Genomic DNA, 16,888 nt, shown 5'->3' with positions numbered 1-16,888 from the left:
GACCAAGAAGAGGCAGTTGATGAGGTCCCGGGTAAGATCGTTGAACCCTTAAACGAGGTGTCTCGGGTGGTGTTTGCACGAGAAAAACGCGTGTGTCTACCGTGGTTCGTCAATGCGACACGAAAGGGCAAAGGGGGCGCCCTAGTTGCGCGACTAAAGCTCAATCTAGCCAGCAGCTAGCAAGCTGGTCAGCCGCGGATGGAGATGGTTGTAGGTTCTGATGCTGTCAGCGTGCTCCTGCTGCAATTTAACCCCCACTGTACTCTCTTTTCGCGATGGGCGTGCCTTGAATAACCTACACTCTCCAGCCACGCCCACCGAGGTTTAAACTGAGCCCTACTGAAGGCTCCACTACCCGCGCGCGAGCCAGGGTGAAAACAATCCCCCCAGATATCTCGCGGAACATAAACGACTGCTTGATCAATTCTCAAAAGCTTCGCTTTGTTTTACTAAAAAACATTTCTTCAGTTGCTAAAAAAAAATACCCCAAAGAAAACATATACAATTGCACATTTTCACTTTTTTTTGCAGAAATATAAACCTTTGAATTTTTAAAATTCCAGCCATAGAATTTTAAAAAATAAGTAATTGATGTTTGAGCAGCGAAATGTCTGGAAAAAGTGAAAGAAATTTATTTTACAGTATTTAATCTGATGTACATATATATAGATATATGTGTGTATATATATACTGGCTAGGGATTGAAAGTAAGGGTGTGAGAATGAATGGTAAAAGCTGGTGCCGCTTAGGGTGGTTTTGATTCCCGTGGGGAAGCTTTTTGGTGTATGTATAGTCAGTAGACTACCGCGAATGAGGCGTCCCCGCGACTACCGAGTATGGATTTACAGTGAGCCAATGAAAATTCGTGCGATGCTCCCTCGTTCTTTCCTACCGCGCCAATCGCGCAACCAGACATTTAGAAAGGAGATTATTCCACGGAATACAGCTCAGACGAATAAGACAAGGACATCATCACCGGCAAACCCTAGTGAGCAAGTAAGAATGTGCACTGAAAATTTATAGTACCGGGAAAGACTAGTGCCAGTTGATAAAACTTAAAAAGACACTGTCACACACAATCCTTTGTTGGCTGTATCAAAGCCATGGCTGAAATAAAAGTCTGAAATAATCAGTAAAATTTATTTAGCACTTATGACATCACGGGTAAACAGTTGAAAATATTGAGCACTAAATCCCGCGGCAATTTTACCCGATTACATTGATGACAGTACTTAAGCTCGAGTTGATTGTTTACCAAGCGACAAGTTTGGTGTGCTTGCACGTGTCGCGGCATTAACCGACACCACATGGCAAGCGTCGATCATACATAGCGATCATCAAGGGACCACTAATGGAAACTAGGGACTGGACACCGTAGCAGTAGGTATAGCAGAACTGGTGGGTGCTATCCATCAGGGTTGGAGACAATTCGCCATCGAGGATGCAGTGTCGTCGTGTAAACACTTTCGACATCGCGTGAATTGTCAAATCGGCATGGGTAGATATATATAGATATATATATGTATATAGATAGCAACAAACCAAACCGAACCGGGTTCCCGATGCTTGAATTTGTAACAAAAGAACCGTGGATCCAATCCACCGGCAACAATGTCATACTGCTCATGCATGGCAACCCCAAAAGTACAACTCTACTATAAAAAAAATAGCTAGTGTAATAAAATGAAAAAAAAATGGAGCTACGTGACAAAGAAAGACTATCGCCCTCTTGTAAACCTAAAAATTGGTAGCCTTTTGCTCGCGGGCGCCTCTTGGTGGTGCTTGTGTGTGAGCAGTGACTACTGGTGTAGAGTAGTGTAGTGTTGTGCAGTGCAGTGAGGTAAACTCAAGTACTTCAGCGCCCCCAGATATATAAGTAGTAGTTGTAGAGAATTGTATTCACGTTTTGGTTCCTTTCCTGGTACGTGTGTACGAGCACAGAACTTTACTGCTCTTGTTAAATCTACGGCACAGTAGTCTGAGCATTCATACTGATACACATAAATGTATACATTTATGTAAAATATATGGCTGATGCTGAAATGTGACACATGAACCAACGCCCTCTATCAACCATGTGCACTGCGGATTTAATTGTGTGAGTTTATGTAAAATGACGGGGTGGGTATATGTGCGCGTGTTTGTACAAAAGACACTTGAGGCACCCGGGCAAGAAGTAGACAATTCACAATTAGCAAACACAAACAGAAGTACAAGTGGATTCAAGTTGTTGGACTCACGACGACGAGTACAGTTGAGCTCCATTGCAGAAGTACCAGTGGCAGTGGCAGTAGCGTCTGCCTGCCAGCGAGTAAGATCCTTGTGTATTAGTTTTGCTGTAGATTAAAATGAGATAGACTGAGAATTAGACAAGTGTGTTGTAGTGGTGCATGAGCTGAAAGTGCTAAGACTACTTTCGACTCTGCAGAAAGCAAATGGCTGGGGTGGCTTCTCAAGTTGAAACAGTATATAATAATAGTGTGCGTACATCAGTATTATTTTTGATACCTTCACTGAATTTCATATTTTTTACAAGGGGTGTTGTCTTTCACTAGAAAAAGTTTTTGGTTTTCGTTTAAAATCTGTATTATATACAAAATGCTTCACTTAAATCATGACAATATACTTCGAGATAAGTTTTGAATCAGGAAACACGGTAGTGTCTCGCGCCAAGTACACGTCACTACTTTCAGGCTTAATGATGTGTTTTTTCAACCTACATGCAAAACTTTGATTTATGAAAAGTCATTTTTATTAACGGCTATCAGAACTTGGAATTAACTACCTTGAGATTTTGTTGCAGTAAGTACATGTGTAGAATTGAGATCAGCCTGTAACTCATTATTTTATTAAATTGATCATGTATATTATTAGACTTCGACTACTTTATATATTTATTTTTCCATAGCATGTGTGAGAAGGCTGAGCCACCTAGCGGAAGTTTTGGAACAGAGACAAATCAAGCCAATATACTTCTTCAAGACTACATCGAACATAATTTTAAGTTAAAACTGTTCAAAATATTTTTTTCGAATATCAATAAAATTTTTAAAAAATGACATCTCCTTTATAAATGTCTAGTTATTTTCCCTCGTTTTTTATCGCTAGGTATGAATGTTTCTGTAAAAAGAGTATTAAAAAGGAAGACTAACAACGGGAGTAGGACTTTGATATTTGTTAACGATGGCGAGCGGGTCTTTGTGTGATGCAGAACTCGCAGAAATGTATGAGTAGATGTAAAGAAACGTCGGTTCCACCCGGTATATTGCCGCTGCAGCATTGAGTTCGTTGCGTTGCGTTGGAACACTTGAAGCCTCAACCAGTTACGGCAACAATGGGCTTTGTCTTCACGCCGTCGGCGCTTGCAAATTGGTAGAAATCTTGATTAAAGGTGCAATTCCACTACTGCTTCTACTGCTGCTCTGCCTTAGGAATAATATGAATTGCACCCCGATGCTCTCATTCCTCTTGTTTGTCTTTTTCCTTTTATTTTTTTCCTTTTTAGTCTTCATTCCTCATGAAGGTATTCTTGAGTGTAGAGAAAAAAATGCTCCGAATTATTTATAAACTGTCATGTCATTTTTTTCAGCGGTATTTGTTTATAAATGACGGGTTTTTTGCTTAATATTGATGTAGAATTTTTTATGATTGAAGCTTGAGTTTAAAAGGTCAGTGATTATGACGATTTATTGTATTAAAGTTTGAATTTTTACATACATGCCGCGTTTATTGTATGTAATATTGTAATCTTTTATATAAGTAGCTCAATTCTATGAATACACGGTGTATTATCCGGATGATCTGAGTGAATGGGCTTAGTGCGCTTATTATTGACGGATACATCATATATAATAATAATAATAATAATAATAATAATAATAATAATAATAATAATAATAATATGTATAGATATATGAATGTAATAATAATCGAAATGCTGCCCCATGTGCGGGACACGGGGCGGATAAAGAATTTAGAACTCGACCAATCGAGTGGACCTTTTGCGTTGGTTTGACATAACACGAGTTCTCTGGTCCTAATAGAGGAAACCAACAATTAAATCCTAGTTCGAGGCTTCTATTCACCCTCGACTTGCTAATCTTATGTGCGCTACGTGGTTGGCGAGGACGGACATGAAAATGTTGACATTTGGATGATTATTGGCTGCTAATCGGTTTTTATTTATGAAAATTTTTTCGATGGGAAAATTCATTTTTAGTTATTTCGGGATGAATTGCCAGATGGGATAAAATTCGGTAATTTTCTATTACTGAGTTGGTATTTAACAAGAAGGGCAAAATGGACAGAAATCTGATTATTTTTTAGAATTTGGCTTGAAAATTAATACACTGAATTTTCAGTTTTTTTTTAAATCGATGGTGAAAAAAAGAATTTGAAAACTCATTTTGCCCCTTTTGTTGTGAATTGAAGATAAAAATGGCCCACAATTAAATTTTGTGAGAAAACTTATTAGAAAATACGTTTTCAATACAATTTCTGAAAAAATCATATTTATTCAAGTTTTTCTCGAGTAGTTTCTTGAAAGTTTTACTTAAATTTACTCTTGAAAACTTTATTATTTAATTTCTATAAGAAAATAAAAAAAAGTGGAGATTTTCCATGCAAGTAAAATGAACTTTTGGAAAAGATAAAAAAGAAAACTTGAAAAAAAGTATTTTCCGTTGAAAAAGTAAAACCCATTATAATTTTCAGCTGTGAAAATATAGTAGACTTCTACAAAACTCATAACGGATCAAGTGACATTCTACTTCCCACCAGACTCCGTCAAGTTCAGGCAAACTTTTTAGAGGTCGCATATGTACAGCGAAAACATTTCGGCCCACACATTTTTACTCTAAAATTCAACAAATTATAAATAAATTCCGGCCTCCTTTAAATTGTTTTATTACTCCATTACCCATTTCACAAGTCACATAATCACAGTTTTAAGAAACGAGTCTTCAAAAATGTCTCAAAAGCAAATTTGATAATCGATTTCCAGAAATAAGTGAGTACTCCAGCAAAATACAAAAATATTAACAAATTCAGTAGATTTTTCTAAAAAAAAAATTTCAAAATTTCTAGATATCTCCAAAAATGGAATCATTCGAATCAGCTCTTCCCTACGTGTTGATCGGGTGCATTTTCTATGCATTTGGTTTGAAATGGTGCTGCGAGTACGCCAAATTTTGGATAACACCGAAGCGCAATGAGGAAAACGAGCCGTCAAAGTCACGGAGGATCGCTCGCTATTGCGAGAAACTTTTCATAAATCATCCGATAGAAGGGAGTCTGAAACTGATTGCCACTGCTGTTGGTCTAGTCGGAACAATGATCGGCGGATTACCTGACAATGTAACAGTATCACCAAAAGTTGTTCACGCAACAATTTATTTATTTTTCGCATTTTCCGGCCTAGTCGATGTGCTGACATTTTACTTTCCCCGCAACGTGACAAACAGTTTGGCGCATCTAGCCCTCGCCCAGAGTTTTTTCGTCGAGGGTTTCCTGTTTGTGTGGGCAAGCCCAACCACAAATATGGCCAACGGAATACTTGCTGGGATAGTTTGGATGACCTCGTTCACGGTTCTACTGGAAATCGTCTGGCCAGATCTTAAAATTCTACGAGGATTCACGACTGTCCTGCATGGCGGATGGATCGCCCACATGGTCAGAACATATCCAGTGGAAATTTATTCACCTGAGCGAGTGGCGCTCGCATTTTCTTGGCACATCGCTACAGCTTTTGGAGTAACTCTCTGCATCGTCGCTGTTACTCGCAGCTGCATACCGAGAGTCGCTGAGGAACCACCGGAAATTCCTATTTATGACTATTGCCATGAGCCCCATCATGACATTTAAATGACTAAATTTATTTTTAAATTTTTCTAGTGCTATTTATTTTTACACTTGACATGACTGATTATTGTATTTTAGATTAATTATTTTACTGTACGTAGATTAGTGATACTTCAAGTGCCAAAAGAGTCGCAGAAATTAGTCACCAGGGTATTTTTTTGTAGACTTTTTTATTGATTTAAATATTGTGCCTTCTTATGGAAAAACTTTTTATCATTTTTTTACAGACGAAAATTATTTTTGGAAATGTTGTAATTAAAAAAATTTTGATAACTCATTTTTATTCTCTATTAATAAAAAAATTTTTTAACTAATATCATATTGAATTATGTTCCTGAAGATCGGAACATTTTTTTCAAAACGAAAATAAAAAGTAAAAATTTTACGAGATCTAGATTTCTGAAATCTTTCGCACGTCAGCTAAAAATTACAGCCCCCTCTCCCTCCTCACCTCCAGATCTACCCCTAAAGCAGAGAGACTACACAATTTTTTTTAATTTTCGTTGCCAGATAAACTTTCTGATCTTTAAGTACTTATAGAATTTAAATGTATATTTATTAATTTAACTACCGCCGAAATTTTATACTACCAAATTTTTTTTTAGTAGCTTTTGGCTGTCAACGATTAAGTAATTGGCAAATTAAATACGAGCAATTACTTCAATTATAAACATTGGAAAAATTAAAACTGATGCTGTCATCCCGGCTTTCAATTCCTTTGAAAAAATTTCCTGAGAAAATACAAAGAAAAATGTGATGTGTCGTATAGACTCAGAAAAATCATGAAATTGCGAAATAAAAATAACAAAATTTTGAAAAAATATCAAGAATTTTTTTTATTAATCAAAACAACTTTTTAATTATTTAATTTAAATATTCAATTAAATATCTAACTTAAGAATAATTACATTAACGACTCCTAGTAATTATTACAATTTCTTATAACCAAGTCCTGGTAACAGTGGAGTAGAATTAAATATATTAACAACAAAAATAATATTTTTTATCAAAAAGCTTCAAACTATCGTTGTTATTTGCGATATAAATTTTTAAATATTACGCGCACTCTTGAACAAAATAATTTTTATATACATTTATTTGTTTATTTTTTTAATGCATTTCAACTTAGTATGGGCACATCAACTTTATCGGGCTCAAATGGAACCAAATGAACGGCATTAGGATGTAAAATAGGCGTGACCTTTTCTCTGAACTCATAGGGCAAGAAATCGTAGCAAAAATGATAAAAATCTCTTCTGGTTTCAATGATCCCCAGGCGCGCCATTTTTTTTAGCAAATCATCCAGCAAAAATTTGTAATTCTCATACTTTTTCTTCTTCTTGATCGTTTCCACAGCAACCGCAAGGTCCTTAACAAATTTTTCCGAGCGAACCCGTGTCTGCAGCTGATACTTAGGCTCCATTTTCTTCCACAAAAATTTGTAAAGCCGATCTGTGGCCCAGTGCTTGGGTCGCGGTAGTCTGGGTCTCTTGTAAACCTGACCATTGACAATGTACGCTTTATCGACCACTTTAACATTCGCTGAATTTTTCTTCTTCAAGCCAACACCTGCCCCAATCTTCTTTTTTACAGGCACTGAGGTCACTGGCTTCGCCACGCTGGCATTCTTTTCCAACTGCTTAGCAAATAACTCGTCTTGTTGCTTTTTTATTTCTTTCATCCTGGCGGACGCTTCTTTCAGAAAATCCGAAGACTCTAGTGGCTTGGTGCTTATATGCAATGACGGTCGTGAGTTGAGATTATCGAAGTAACTCAAAATAGACCTCTGATTACCTAGAGGTTGGGATAGACGAGACTTTGTCGACACTCTGTTATTTACTCTTGCAGTACCCGGAGTACTGGCCACAGCTTCCGGTACCTTGGATGTCTTTCCAGTTGAAGTCTGCGAAATTTGACTGCGAGTTTTTCCAATTTTACTGCCATCCAAATTATTGTCATCTTCAGACTCTTCAGAATCACTTTCACGAAATGGTAATTGACTAGGTGTTGGATTTATTTTAATGGATTTTTTACTTTTATTTTGTGAACTACACATTTTACTTGTATTTTTAATATATTCATTTAATTCTTCATCAATATCATCATCACTGTCAGCTTCATTGAAACTTACACCTGTTTTATTTAAATAACGAGTTGATGAATATTTTGGTGAGCCCAAACTTTTAGATGGTTTACGCGAGGAAATTAATTCAGCCTCATTTTCTTCTGTATCTTGACTTTCTACTGCATTCTGATTTTCTTCATCTTCTTGACTCTTTGTTGCATTTTGATTTTCCTCTTCTTCTTGAGTCTCTTCTTCTTCTTCTTGAGCCTCATCATCTTGACTCTCGGTTACATCCTGACTCTCCTCTTCTTCATCTTCATCATCTTGATCTTTTCTACTCGAACTCTTATTAATATCATTAATACGCGTCGAAGAATATTTAGGAGGTTCCACTATCAAGGACTTGGGCTGCTTACCAGAAGCTTTACCAGGAGACTCTGACTGTTCATCTGAACTATCAGAGCCGACAATACTTTTCAAAATACTTTGGCGTTTCTCAGACACTTCCTTTCTCTTCTTTCTGACGGAGCTGGTATCAGAACTACTATCCCCTGAATCTTCGATAACTCTTCTAGACCTAGTCTTCCTGGTAGAATTACCCAAACCTTGTTCTTCCCCATCTTCAACTCCAGCTTCTACCTCATCTTCTTCCCTGTCTTCATCACCTACTTCCTCACGTATAGTAACACGCGTTGAATGTTTCGAAATTTCTACAATTTTCAAAGACTTGGATTGTCTGTTGTCTTTAGCAGACTCTAGAACCGCATCCTCAGGAATATCAGTCTCTAACTCTTCAAGAATTTTCCCAGATCGTGTCTTCCTGACAGATTTACTCGGACTTACATCTTTCCCAGCCTCAACACCTAACTGTTCTATCAACGAAGCAGCCTCAGAAATGCTCTGGGACCGCATTCTTACTGATACACTCTTCTTACTCTTCACCGACTCATCAACCTGAGAAACGTGTGATTTATTTCTAGTCGACTTATCTCCTTCACTTTGTCTAGTCATCCGTCTCCCACTGGAGTCAGCATTTGTAATTTCCTTGGCCTGCTGACCAGTAATAATGTCATCAGCACTAACTCGAGCTTTTTTATCACCAGCTTTTGTTGGTGATCCACTTTTTCCCGACCCTGAACGCTTTCTCATTTGAGAAAAATTGACATCATCCTCTAAATTATTAAGACTCTCGCGGTTTTCCTTATCAACTATATTATCCTCATCCTCATCATCAAAATTATTTTCATTAACCTCCGGTGAATTTGAATCAAAATCTTTTTCGATATTTTTATTTACTCTTTCCCTTTTCTCTATTTCTTGACTCAGTCTCAAATCGTGTTCACCAGCATTTTGTCTTTCACTGTCGGCTTCAAATGTCCCAGCATCATCATCTTCAATAGGTTCATAGTACTGAGTACGATAACTTTGATAATCAGTTTGATTGATATCTGGAGTTTTATAAACTTCACTTAGACTAGATGTCGATGATTTATTAGAAGTACCCGATTGTCCTGACAATACGCGACTGCTTCTCCGTAAAGTCTTCCGCATCAAATCTTTATTTTTACTCTGCCGAGAATCAGAGTGTCCACTGCCAGCGGAATCACGTAGAGTGAAATTATTCTCACTCTCTTTGGATACTAAAGTTTTATTTTCTACTGAAGCCAACGATTTTTCATACTCATTCAAACCTTCTTCATCTCCTGGTTCCTCTGGAATCTCTTCTGGTTCCGGGACCTCTGGTTCAACCGACTGCTCTCCTGTTCTTTTTGACTGATCTAGACTCTTAGAATGCGGCTGACTGGCGGTGTCTTTTTCTGATTCACTTTCACTGATGATACTAGCGAAAGGATTACTCGAATTTCTATTGTGTTGCCTGAAGAATGGGCGCTGTTGTGATGCTAAATTATCATCAGTGTCATCATCATCAGTATCGACATCTTTATCTTTGTCTTCATTTGAACCCAGCTGCTGACTCCCGCTCTTTCTACTCTGAGAAGCAGATCCACGAGGCGAATTAAAAAAAGTAGTGCGCGGCTTCACAAAAGTTTTTCTATTCGTAGGTTCCTGCGACGGGCCGACTACTGACTCCTCGGGATCATTGAGAACTTCATCAAAAACCGAAGTGCGCGATACATTTTTCTGTGAAGGTTTTTTGAATACTGCCCGTTTCGCAGGTCTGTCGTTATCGCTGGCACTCTCTGCAGATTGGAATCCAGAACGACGGGAACGATTCCGGTCTAATATATCGCTCTGCGAGTGTGATGACCGCCGATCAATCATTCGCGCAGAAGAACGCACAGGCTCGGATTCAACTGCGGGCTCCGAATCATCCAGTGCTTGGGAAAAAACATCTCCAGTACTCTTACGATTTTTCGGGACTAATAATTTTCTTTTTTTTATTGCATGTGTCGTAGATGCCTCTGATGTCAAGGTTTCATTCAATGTATTGGCTAAAATAGCAATTATTATAATTAATTAATTAATTAAAAAAATTTATCAGCTGATAGTTTAAAGCAGACTCTGGTCTACAAGTTACGAGAAATAATTAACACACTTACATTTTCTCGCTGATTTACTATGTCCTGGTACTGGAGCTGAATTTTCACGAGCAAAAAGATCTTGGCTCGTCTTATTCAAATTTTCCCAAAATTTATCATCATTACCAATACTGTCGACAACTTGCGAGTCGGAATTTAAAATAGACTTTGAATATCTTGACCGAGAATCAGAGGCCCTGTATTTTGATATATTTGATTCATTTGGAAGATTATCAAACCAGAGATCATTATCTAAAAATTTAAATGCAGTGGATGAAAAAAATTAATTAAAAAACTTAAATAATAAATTAATTATTAATAAGAGATAAATAAATAAATAATTACCTTCCTCATAAGCATTAGTATCATCATTAAGAATACCAGAGACATTTAATGATCTTCGTGAACGTCGACGATTAAGACTTTTTCGTCTTGCCATTATTTATAATTTATTTTATTTTATAAATAAATATATGATTTTATTTGACAACATAACCTCACAGTGTTGACAAACAATATTTATTTTTTACACTGCACTTAATATTTTTAATCAGGGGTCGTACTAACTTTTGGGGGGGAAAAATAAATAACGAGTTGTTATTTATTTTTTGAAGATAATTAATTATTTATTTAAATAATTAATTTTTAACAATAAGCCGAAAAAGTTAATGTACAGTTGTAAGCACGTCCCGCGTAATTTCTAACGTTTGAAAATTTCCTAAAGATGGCGGTGTCAAGTACCATCTGCTGTCGGTAAAAATTCAAATAATATTTTTTCCCGCCAATTAATTATAATAAAAAGAGCTTGGGCTGAAGCAAAAGCTTCAATATAATTTACAATGAATGTAATAAATAATTCATTAAGAAATTGATTAATCAAAAATAATTATCCCGCTAGGGGAAAAAATAAATTTAAAATAATTGTGTTTTTGAAAATTATAAGAAAATAAATTTGTAATAAAAATATGCGTTTAACATGATAATGAAAGTAGCAGATATCGGAAAATATTTTAATTTCTATACATGAGATGTAAGTAAAATAAAATTTTTCAAATATGTGGAAAATATTTTTTTAAATTTTCAATTTTTTCTATAAGTATTTTAGTTGTGGATTTAAAAAAAAAAAAATTCGGTATCTGTCATTTCCAATATCATAATTTAACTGCATTAACAAACCTCGATAGAGAAATAATATGCAGAAGGGTATCCTTATACAGGAATTCATAAATTTACAAATTCCTGTATACTTGCTATAAAACATCACTTGACTGCTATTTCCCCATCGTTGATGCCAGATGATTGATTGGACAGCAACACCAGGAACTTGACTGCCTTAGATCTCCAGCTCCATTTTCATCAAACTCCAACCACTTCACTTCACTACATCACTCAAACTTCACTACAGCGAGTGTGAATGTAGCAGACGTCAATTTTTTAAATTTTATAATAAATGAATAAAATATTTCGTTATTTTAATTAATTAATTTATTTAATTCAAATTTATTAATTATCTAATGTCTGCTACATTCACACTCATTTCACTACAGCACAATCCACTTTCCTAGAACACAATTCACTTCACTACACCACAAGTCACTTCACGAAAACTAAATTTTTAAATAAAAAAAAAAACTACTATCGATTATTATCCATTTAAAATGGCGGCAAAAGAAATCAACTTCCCGTAATTTTTATATTTTTAGATAAATAAATTTAACATTAACAAAAAAATTATTTTTAATTTTTATACGCACATTTTAAACTAAACTTTTCAAATAATATCTAATTTATTCACAAAAAAAAACAACTTAAATGTCTGATACTTTCACTATAAAGTTTAAAATTTTATTTAAGTCCTATGATACCTAACTTCAACTCGCTCAGTATAAAATTCCGAGAATTAAAAATTCACTCAACAAATATACTCGACTATTACTATTAATTTAACTGATTATTTAATTATATTATTGTTAATTGACATGAATGTTGTTATTAATTAATTATTTAATTATTATGAATTAATTTTAACTCACTTATAACTTTTACGCGTTCACGAAACGTCCGCTCGAACAAAGGAACAAAGGCGTCAGTAGAATTGGACGCATCTGACACCTCTGAAGTTGCAGCAACCTATCGACTGAGCCAACGATATCGATACTAATCGATCCGTAATTTTCAAATCCATCCCCTCTCCTCTGCTCTAGTTACTCCAAGCTCCCGCATCAGACATCAGCGCCCTAGTAGTCACAGTCTCGCCTCCGTTCTCTTCTATCCATTATTCTAACAAAACTTTTTGAAAATACATATAAAAAATTTTTAAAAATCTTTTTGTGCTCACTTTCCTATACTTTCTTTCGAATAACATATAATTATCTACAAACTTTTAAATTTACTGCTAAAAACCTCTAATTTTTAAATCTTTCAAAAAATAAATTCAATTTTCATCAGTGTTGAAATTTCGTGGCATCGATTGTGAATCCTAGTGAAATATTATTTCGATCACATCGTTCTTCAATCAATTATCCAGTAAATATATCACTCAATAATTATTTTATTTAAAAATAATATAATTTATCAAAAATACTAATAATTAATTTTTTTTTATTTCAGCGGCCTGAAGTCATCTCGGTAAGTCATGAAATCTGATGAGTGTACATGTAGCAGACATAAGACAATTTTTTAAATACTTGTAAGAGACATAAAATAATTAAATAAATAAAATTTAAAAAAATGCATGTAGTCATTTTAAAATTGTCTAGACGTGCATTTTTTCATTTTTATTTTATAAACATTTTAATCTATCATTTCCAAGTTTTGAAAATTGTCAGGTGTCCGCTAACTTTATTGTCTTTAAAATCTAATGTTTAATTTAAAAAACTCATATTATTTCTTCAAATGAAATATTTATGTCTCGCGCCTGATATTTTTTCAAGTCTAATTATATAATTATATAATTCAAAAATTAAAGAATAATTCTTTTTTTTTTTTTAATTATTTCTCAACTATTTTGGCGCCAATATGGCTGCCTAGTAAGAGTTTGCTGGTAAATTTAAACCAGTTGATGTTACGCTGCAATCAATTTCCTAATTTAAATGACGTACAATTCGAGCACAAGATGGCGTGAAAAATAAAACCCGAGCTCGTGAGCATTAAAAACAAACCCTAAAATTCGTAATCATGAAAAAGAACGGCCAAGCCCCTTTGAAAGTGTTTTAAAACCTTTTATACAATCGTAATGTGTCATCTTTCACATGTTTACAAATAATATAAATATATATAAATAGTAACCAATAAGTGATAAAATATATTTTTAATTATTACACAATAATTATAATCAATTCTTCCTGTAAACATGGTAAGTATTTTTAAAATATATATATTATTTTTGTATATAGGTTAGAAATTAAACTGGTGAAACTATTATCTTATCATACTTCCTTTATACATAACAATAACTTAGTATATAAGTATATTTGAGTCTTGATGATAAGTGAATGATAACAAAATAATGAGTTTGAATTTTTAAAATTACAGTCTGGGACATTGAAACCGTATTTGACAGCGGTGAGGCGCACACTTACCGCGGCAATGTGTATGGAGAATTTTCAGTCCCAAATTGTTGAAAAACACAATAAACCTGAGATAGAAGTCGGTATGAGCAAAGAATTATTGTTGACTCCAGTTATTGTAAGTAGGAATGATAAAGAAAAAGTTTTAATTGAATCGAGTATTAATAGTATGAGGATAAGTATAGCTGTTAAACAAGTTGATGATATGGAGAGAATTTTGTGTCATAAATTTACGCGCTTCATGATGATGAGGGCTGAAAATTTTATGATTTTAAGGAGAGTACCTGTTAAAGTAAGTTTTATTTATTGTCATTACTGACAACGTCATAGTCCCAATTAGAGACAGACAAGTATGTTACCCAGTAAAAAAGGACTCGAAAATGACATTTTTGTGTGACGATCCTTTTTTACTGTGAAGTCATTATTATATTTTATTTAATTTGAAAAATATGTAAAGGTGTTGACGTTTAAAACTGTTGAATAAAATAGAGTGTCACTAATTGGTACTAAGGTAAGAGATCTAGTACCCGATAAGGGAACTAGTACTTGATCACTCTATGAAATGCCATGAATACATGATCGGGTACTGGGTCTCTTACCTTATTAAGATTAAAATTTTAAATAATTGTGTAAAATATTTATTTATATTTTTTATTGTCTTAGGGATATGATATAAGTTTTCTTATAACAAATATACATATAGAACAAATGTATAAGCACAAAATAATAGATTTTGTTATACATTTTATGGAGGAAATCGACAGAGAAATAAGTGAAATGAAATTATCTATGAATGCAAGAGCTCGTATTTGTGCTGAAGAATTTTTAAAAAGGGTATGGCTTTTTATGATAAGTTTAAATAATTTTATTTCGACATCGACTTCACTCGTTTTTTTTTTAATTTTTAATCAAATTAATTATTAATTAAAGGAATAACAATAACTTGTATTAATTGTATTTAATTAAGTGCATAATTACTATTATTAAAAAAAATTTTTATTTGAAATTAGATCTGACAGACAAGACTCTGACGGATTTATAAATTTTCTACTTAACTTCATTATTATAAAATTTATTTTCTATGTATTAATTAATTTCTTTTTTTTTGCAGTTTTAATAACTAAAAATAAAAACGATTTGAAATCGTTGGCGATAGTTCTGTAAAGTGGAGAAGAAAAAAAAAATAATCAACGACAGAAGATTTTTAAAATTACTTAATTTATTTTTTTTTATTATTTTTGAATTCTGTACTACGATGACCAATAAGCGAATAAATAAAAGGATAATCAGGGCAATTTGTAGATTAGTTACTAAAAAAAAAAAAAAATAATCTTTTAATTAATACTGCAGAGTCTATCGCTCACATTGTGCAATTAAAATACACACGTACAGACTAAAGTAAATAAATTCGAATACGATGATGCATTTCCATTCCTCTCAAACACTTTGTTGATAAAATCACTTTTTTATTTTATTATATTTTTAATAACATACTTTAACGCCTCTCATCTTTGAATATAAATATATAAATAATTGAGTAAGTTAATTAATTAAATTAAAATATAACAACTGCCGAACGGATTAAAAAAAAAATAAGTAAATAATACTGCATTTAGATAATGAATAATGACGATTGTAAAATACTTGTTATAAAAATAAAATAAAAAAATAAAACATAGAATTATAAGGTGCTCTTTGGTCTTTATCGATAGGTTGTAATTACTAAATAATCTAGTGATTACTCTTTCGAACTTCCAGCATTGTAATTTATATTTAATAAATGTCTATTGAGTAAATAAAAAAAAATTAAATAAAAAACAAAGGTATCGATTATTTATACCGCCTTTATTAATGAGAATGAATGTAACAGACAAATTTATAATTATAAATAAATAGAGTAAATAATTGAAAAACTAATATTTATAAAAAATGCACTTGTTAATTTTTGAATTTTTCAAATGCGCATTTTTTTAAAATTTAATTTTATTAATTATTTACTCTATTTATTTAAAATTTTTAATTTGTCTGATGTCTGATCCATTCACACTTATCCTTTATTATTTTAATTTATTGCACAACTCAAGCGCGAAAGCCCTGAGGGTGCTTTATGATCGCTCGAAATTTCTAATTTTTCATCCAAAAATTGCACACAAAATTATTTTATAATTCAAAAATTTTTTAGGCGACTCATTTTGCCCCGCATTAAAAAATTTTTATGACTGGGTCATATTTTTATCAAATATTTACTTGGCGACTAAATGAAGTCAATTAAACTTTTTTTTGTGAGAGGAGCCATTTTGCCCCTCTTGTAAAATTTTTTTTTTAGTCCAGAATTTAAATAAATTTGAATTAGTGTTTGGTCTAAGACGAGGTATAGCATAGTTAGACCCGAGGGGTCAGATTTGAAATATTTTTTTTAATTAATCAAATTTTTAATTTTTTACGACTGGGTCATATAGACACCGAGTACGTATTTTAGGACAAAAAAAGTAAGACGAAAAAAAATTTTTGTATTTTCGTTAGAAATATTAGTGTCTATTAATTCCTACTCAAAAAATTAAAGTTATTAATATTTCTATTAGAAAAAGAAAATATAAAATTTTCCCGTAAATGACATTGAGTTAACAGGAATGTATTTGATTTTAAGTGGTTCTGCAGAGTATCAACCGTTGCAGTTTAATTTTCGTATGCGAACCTTGTCACCGGCGTCGCTTGCAGATTGCAAAGACCCCCCCGATGGTCATTGTTTTAACATAAGACCAAGAGGTGGAATGACAGGCACAAGTAAACGTCGATAGGAGTAAGACAAGAGAACATTCCACCTACAACGCGAAGAACGGGTGACAAGTCCACTA

At 33.5% G+C, this 16,888-nt stretch overlaps 3 protein-coding genes across 3 annotated transcripts; 2 read left to right on the top strand and 1 right to left on the bottom strand.

Annotated features, from left to right (window-relative positions):
- The first annotated feature begins 4,831 nt into the window (after nt 1-4,831).
- LOC103577433 (transmembrane protein 45B-like) lies at nt 4,832-6,635 on the top strand. Its single transcript, XM_008558061.2, has 2 exons — nt 4,832-5,008; nt 5,086-6,635. The coding sequence occupies exon 2, from the start codon at nt 5,098-5,100 to the stop codon at nt 5,860-5,862; it is 765 nt and encodes a 254-aa protein (XP_008556283.1). The 5' UTR covers nt 4,832-5,008; nt 5,086-5,097; the 3' UTR covers nt 5,863-6,635.
- A 121-nt stretch (nt 6,636-6,756) lies between these two features.
- LOC103577434 (dentin sialophosphoprotein) lies at nt 6,757-11,152 on the bottom strand. Its single transcript, XM_008558062.3, has 3 exons — nt 10,810-11,152; nt 10,486-10,716; nt 6,757-10,377 (listed from the first exon to the last, which is right to left on the bottom strand). The coding sequence occupies exons 1-3, from the start codon at nt 10,901-10,903 to the stop codon at nt 6,980-6,982; spliced, it is 3,723 nt and encodes a 1,240-aa protein (XP_008556284.1). The 5' UTR covers nt 10,904-11,152; the 3' UTR covers nt 6,757-6,979.
- A 2,466-nt stretch (nt 11,153-13,618) lies between these two features.
- Nucleotides 13,619-15,831, top strand: LOC103577436 (actin-related protein 2/3 complex subunit 4). Its single transcript, XM_008558067.3, has 4 exons — nt 13,619-13,819; nt 13,999-14,325; nt 14,697-14,867; nt 15,145-15,831. The coding sequence occupies exons 1-4, from the start codon at nt 13,817-13,819 to the stop codon at nt 15,148-15,150; spliced, it is 507 nt and encodes a 168-aa protein (XP_008556289.1). The 5' UTR covers nt 13,619-13,816; the 3' UTR covers nt 15,151-15,831.
- Nucleotides 15,832-16,888: the final 1,057 nt, after the last annotated feature.

This window comes from Microplitis demolitor, chromosome 4 (assembly GCF_026212275.2).
Source record: "Microplitis demolitor isolate Queensland-Clemson2020A chromosome 4, iyMicDemo2.1a, whole genome shotgun sequence".
NCBI classification, from domain to species: Eukaryota; Metazoa; Arthropoda; class Insecta; order Hymenoptera; family Braconidae; genus Microplitis; species Microplitis demolitor.
The sequence above is the reverse complement of the archived record's forward strand: the minus strand, read 5'-3'. Positions and strand labels throughout refer to the sequence as shown.

Bases quoted from the DNA above. Each gene is read 5' to 3' on its own strand.
- LOC103577433 (XM_008558061.2), top strand. From the start codon at position 5,098: ATGGAATCATTCGAATCAGCTCTTCCCTACGTGTTGATCGGGTGCATT.
- LOC103577434 (XM_008558062.3), bottom strand. From the start codon at position 10,903: ATGGCAAGACGAAAAAGTCTTAATCGTCGACGTTCACGAAGATCATTA. The intron at 10,717-10,809 runs GTAATTATTTAT...TTAAATTTTTAG, and splicing joins TACTAATGCTTATGAGGAAG to ATAATGATCTCTGGTTTGAT. The intron at 10,378-10,485 runs GTAAGTGTGTTA...TTGCTATTTTAG, and splicing joins TAGTAAATCAGCGAGAAAAT to CCAATACATTGAATGAAACC.
- LOC103577436 (XM_008558067.3), top strand. The intron at 14,326-14,696 runs GTAAGTTTTATT...TTATTGTCTTAG, and splicing joins TAAGGAGAGTACCTGTTAAA to GGATATGATATAAGTTTTCT.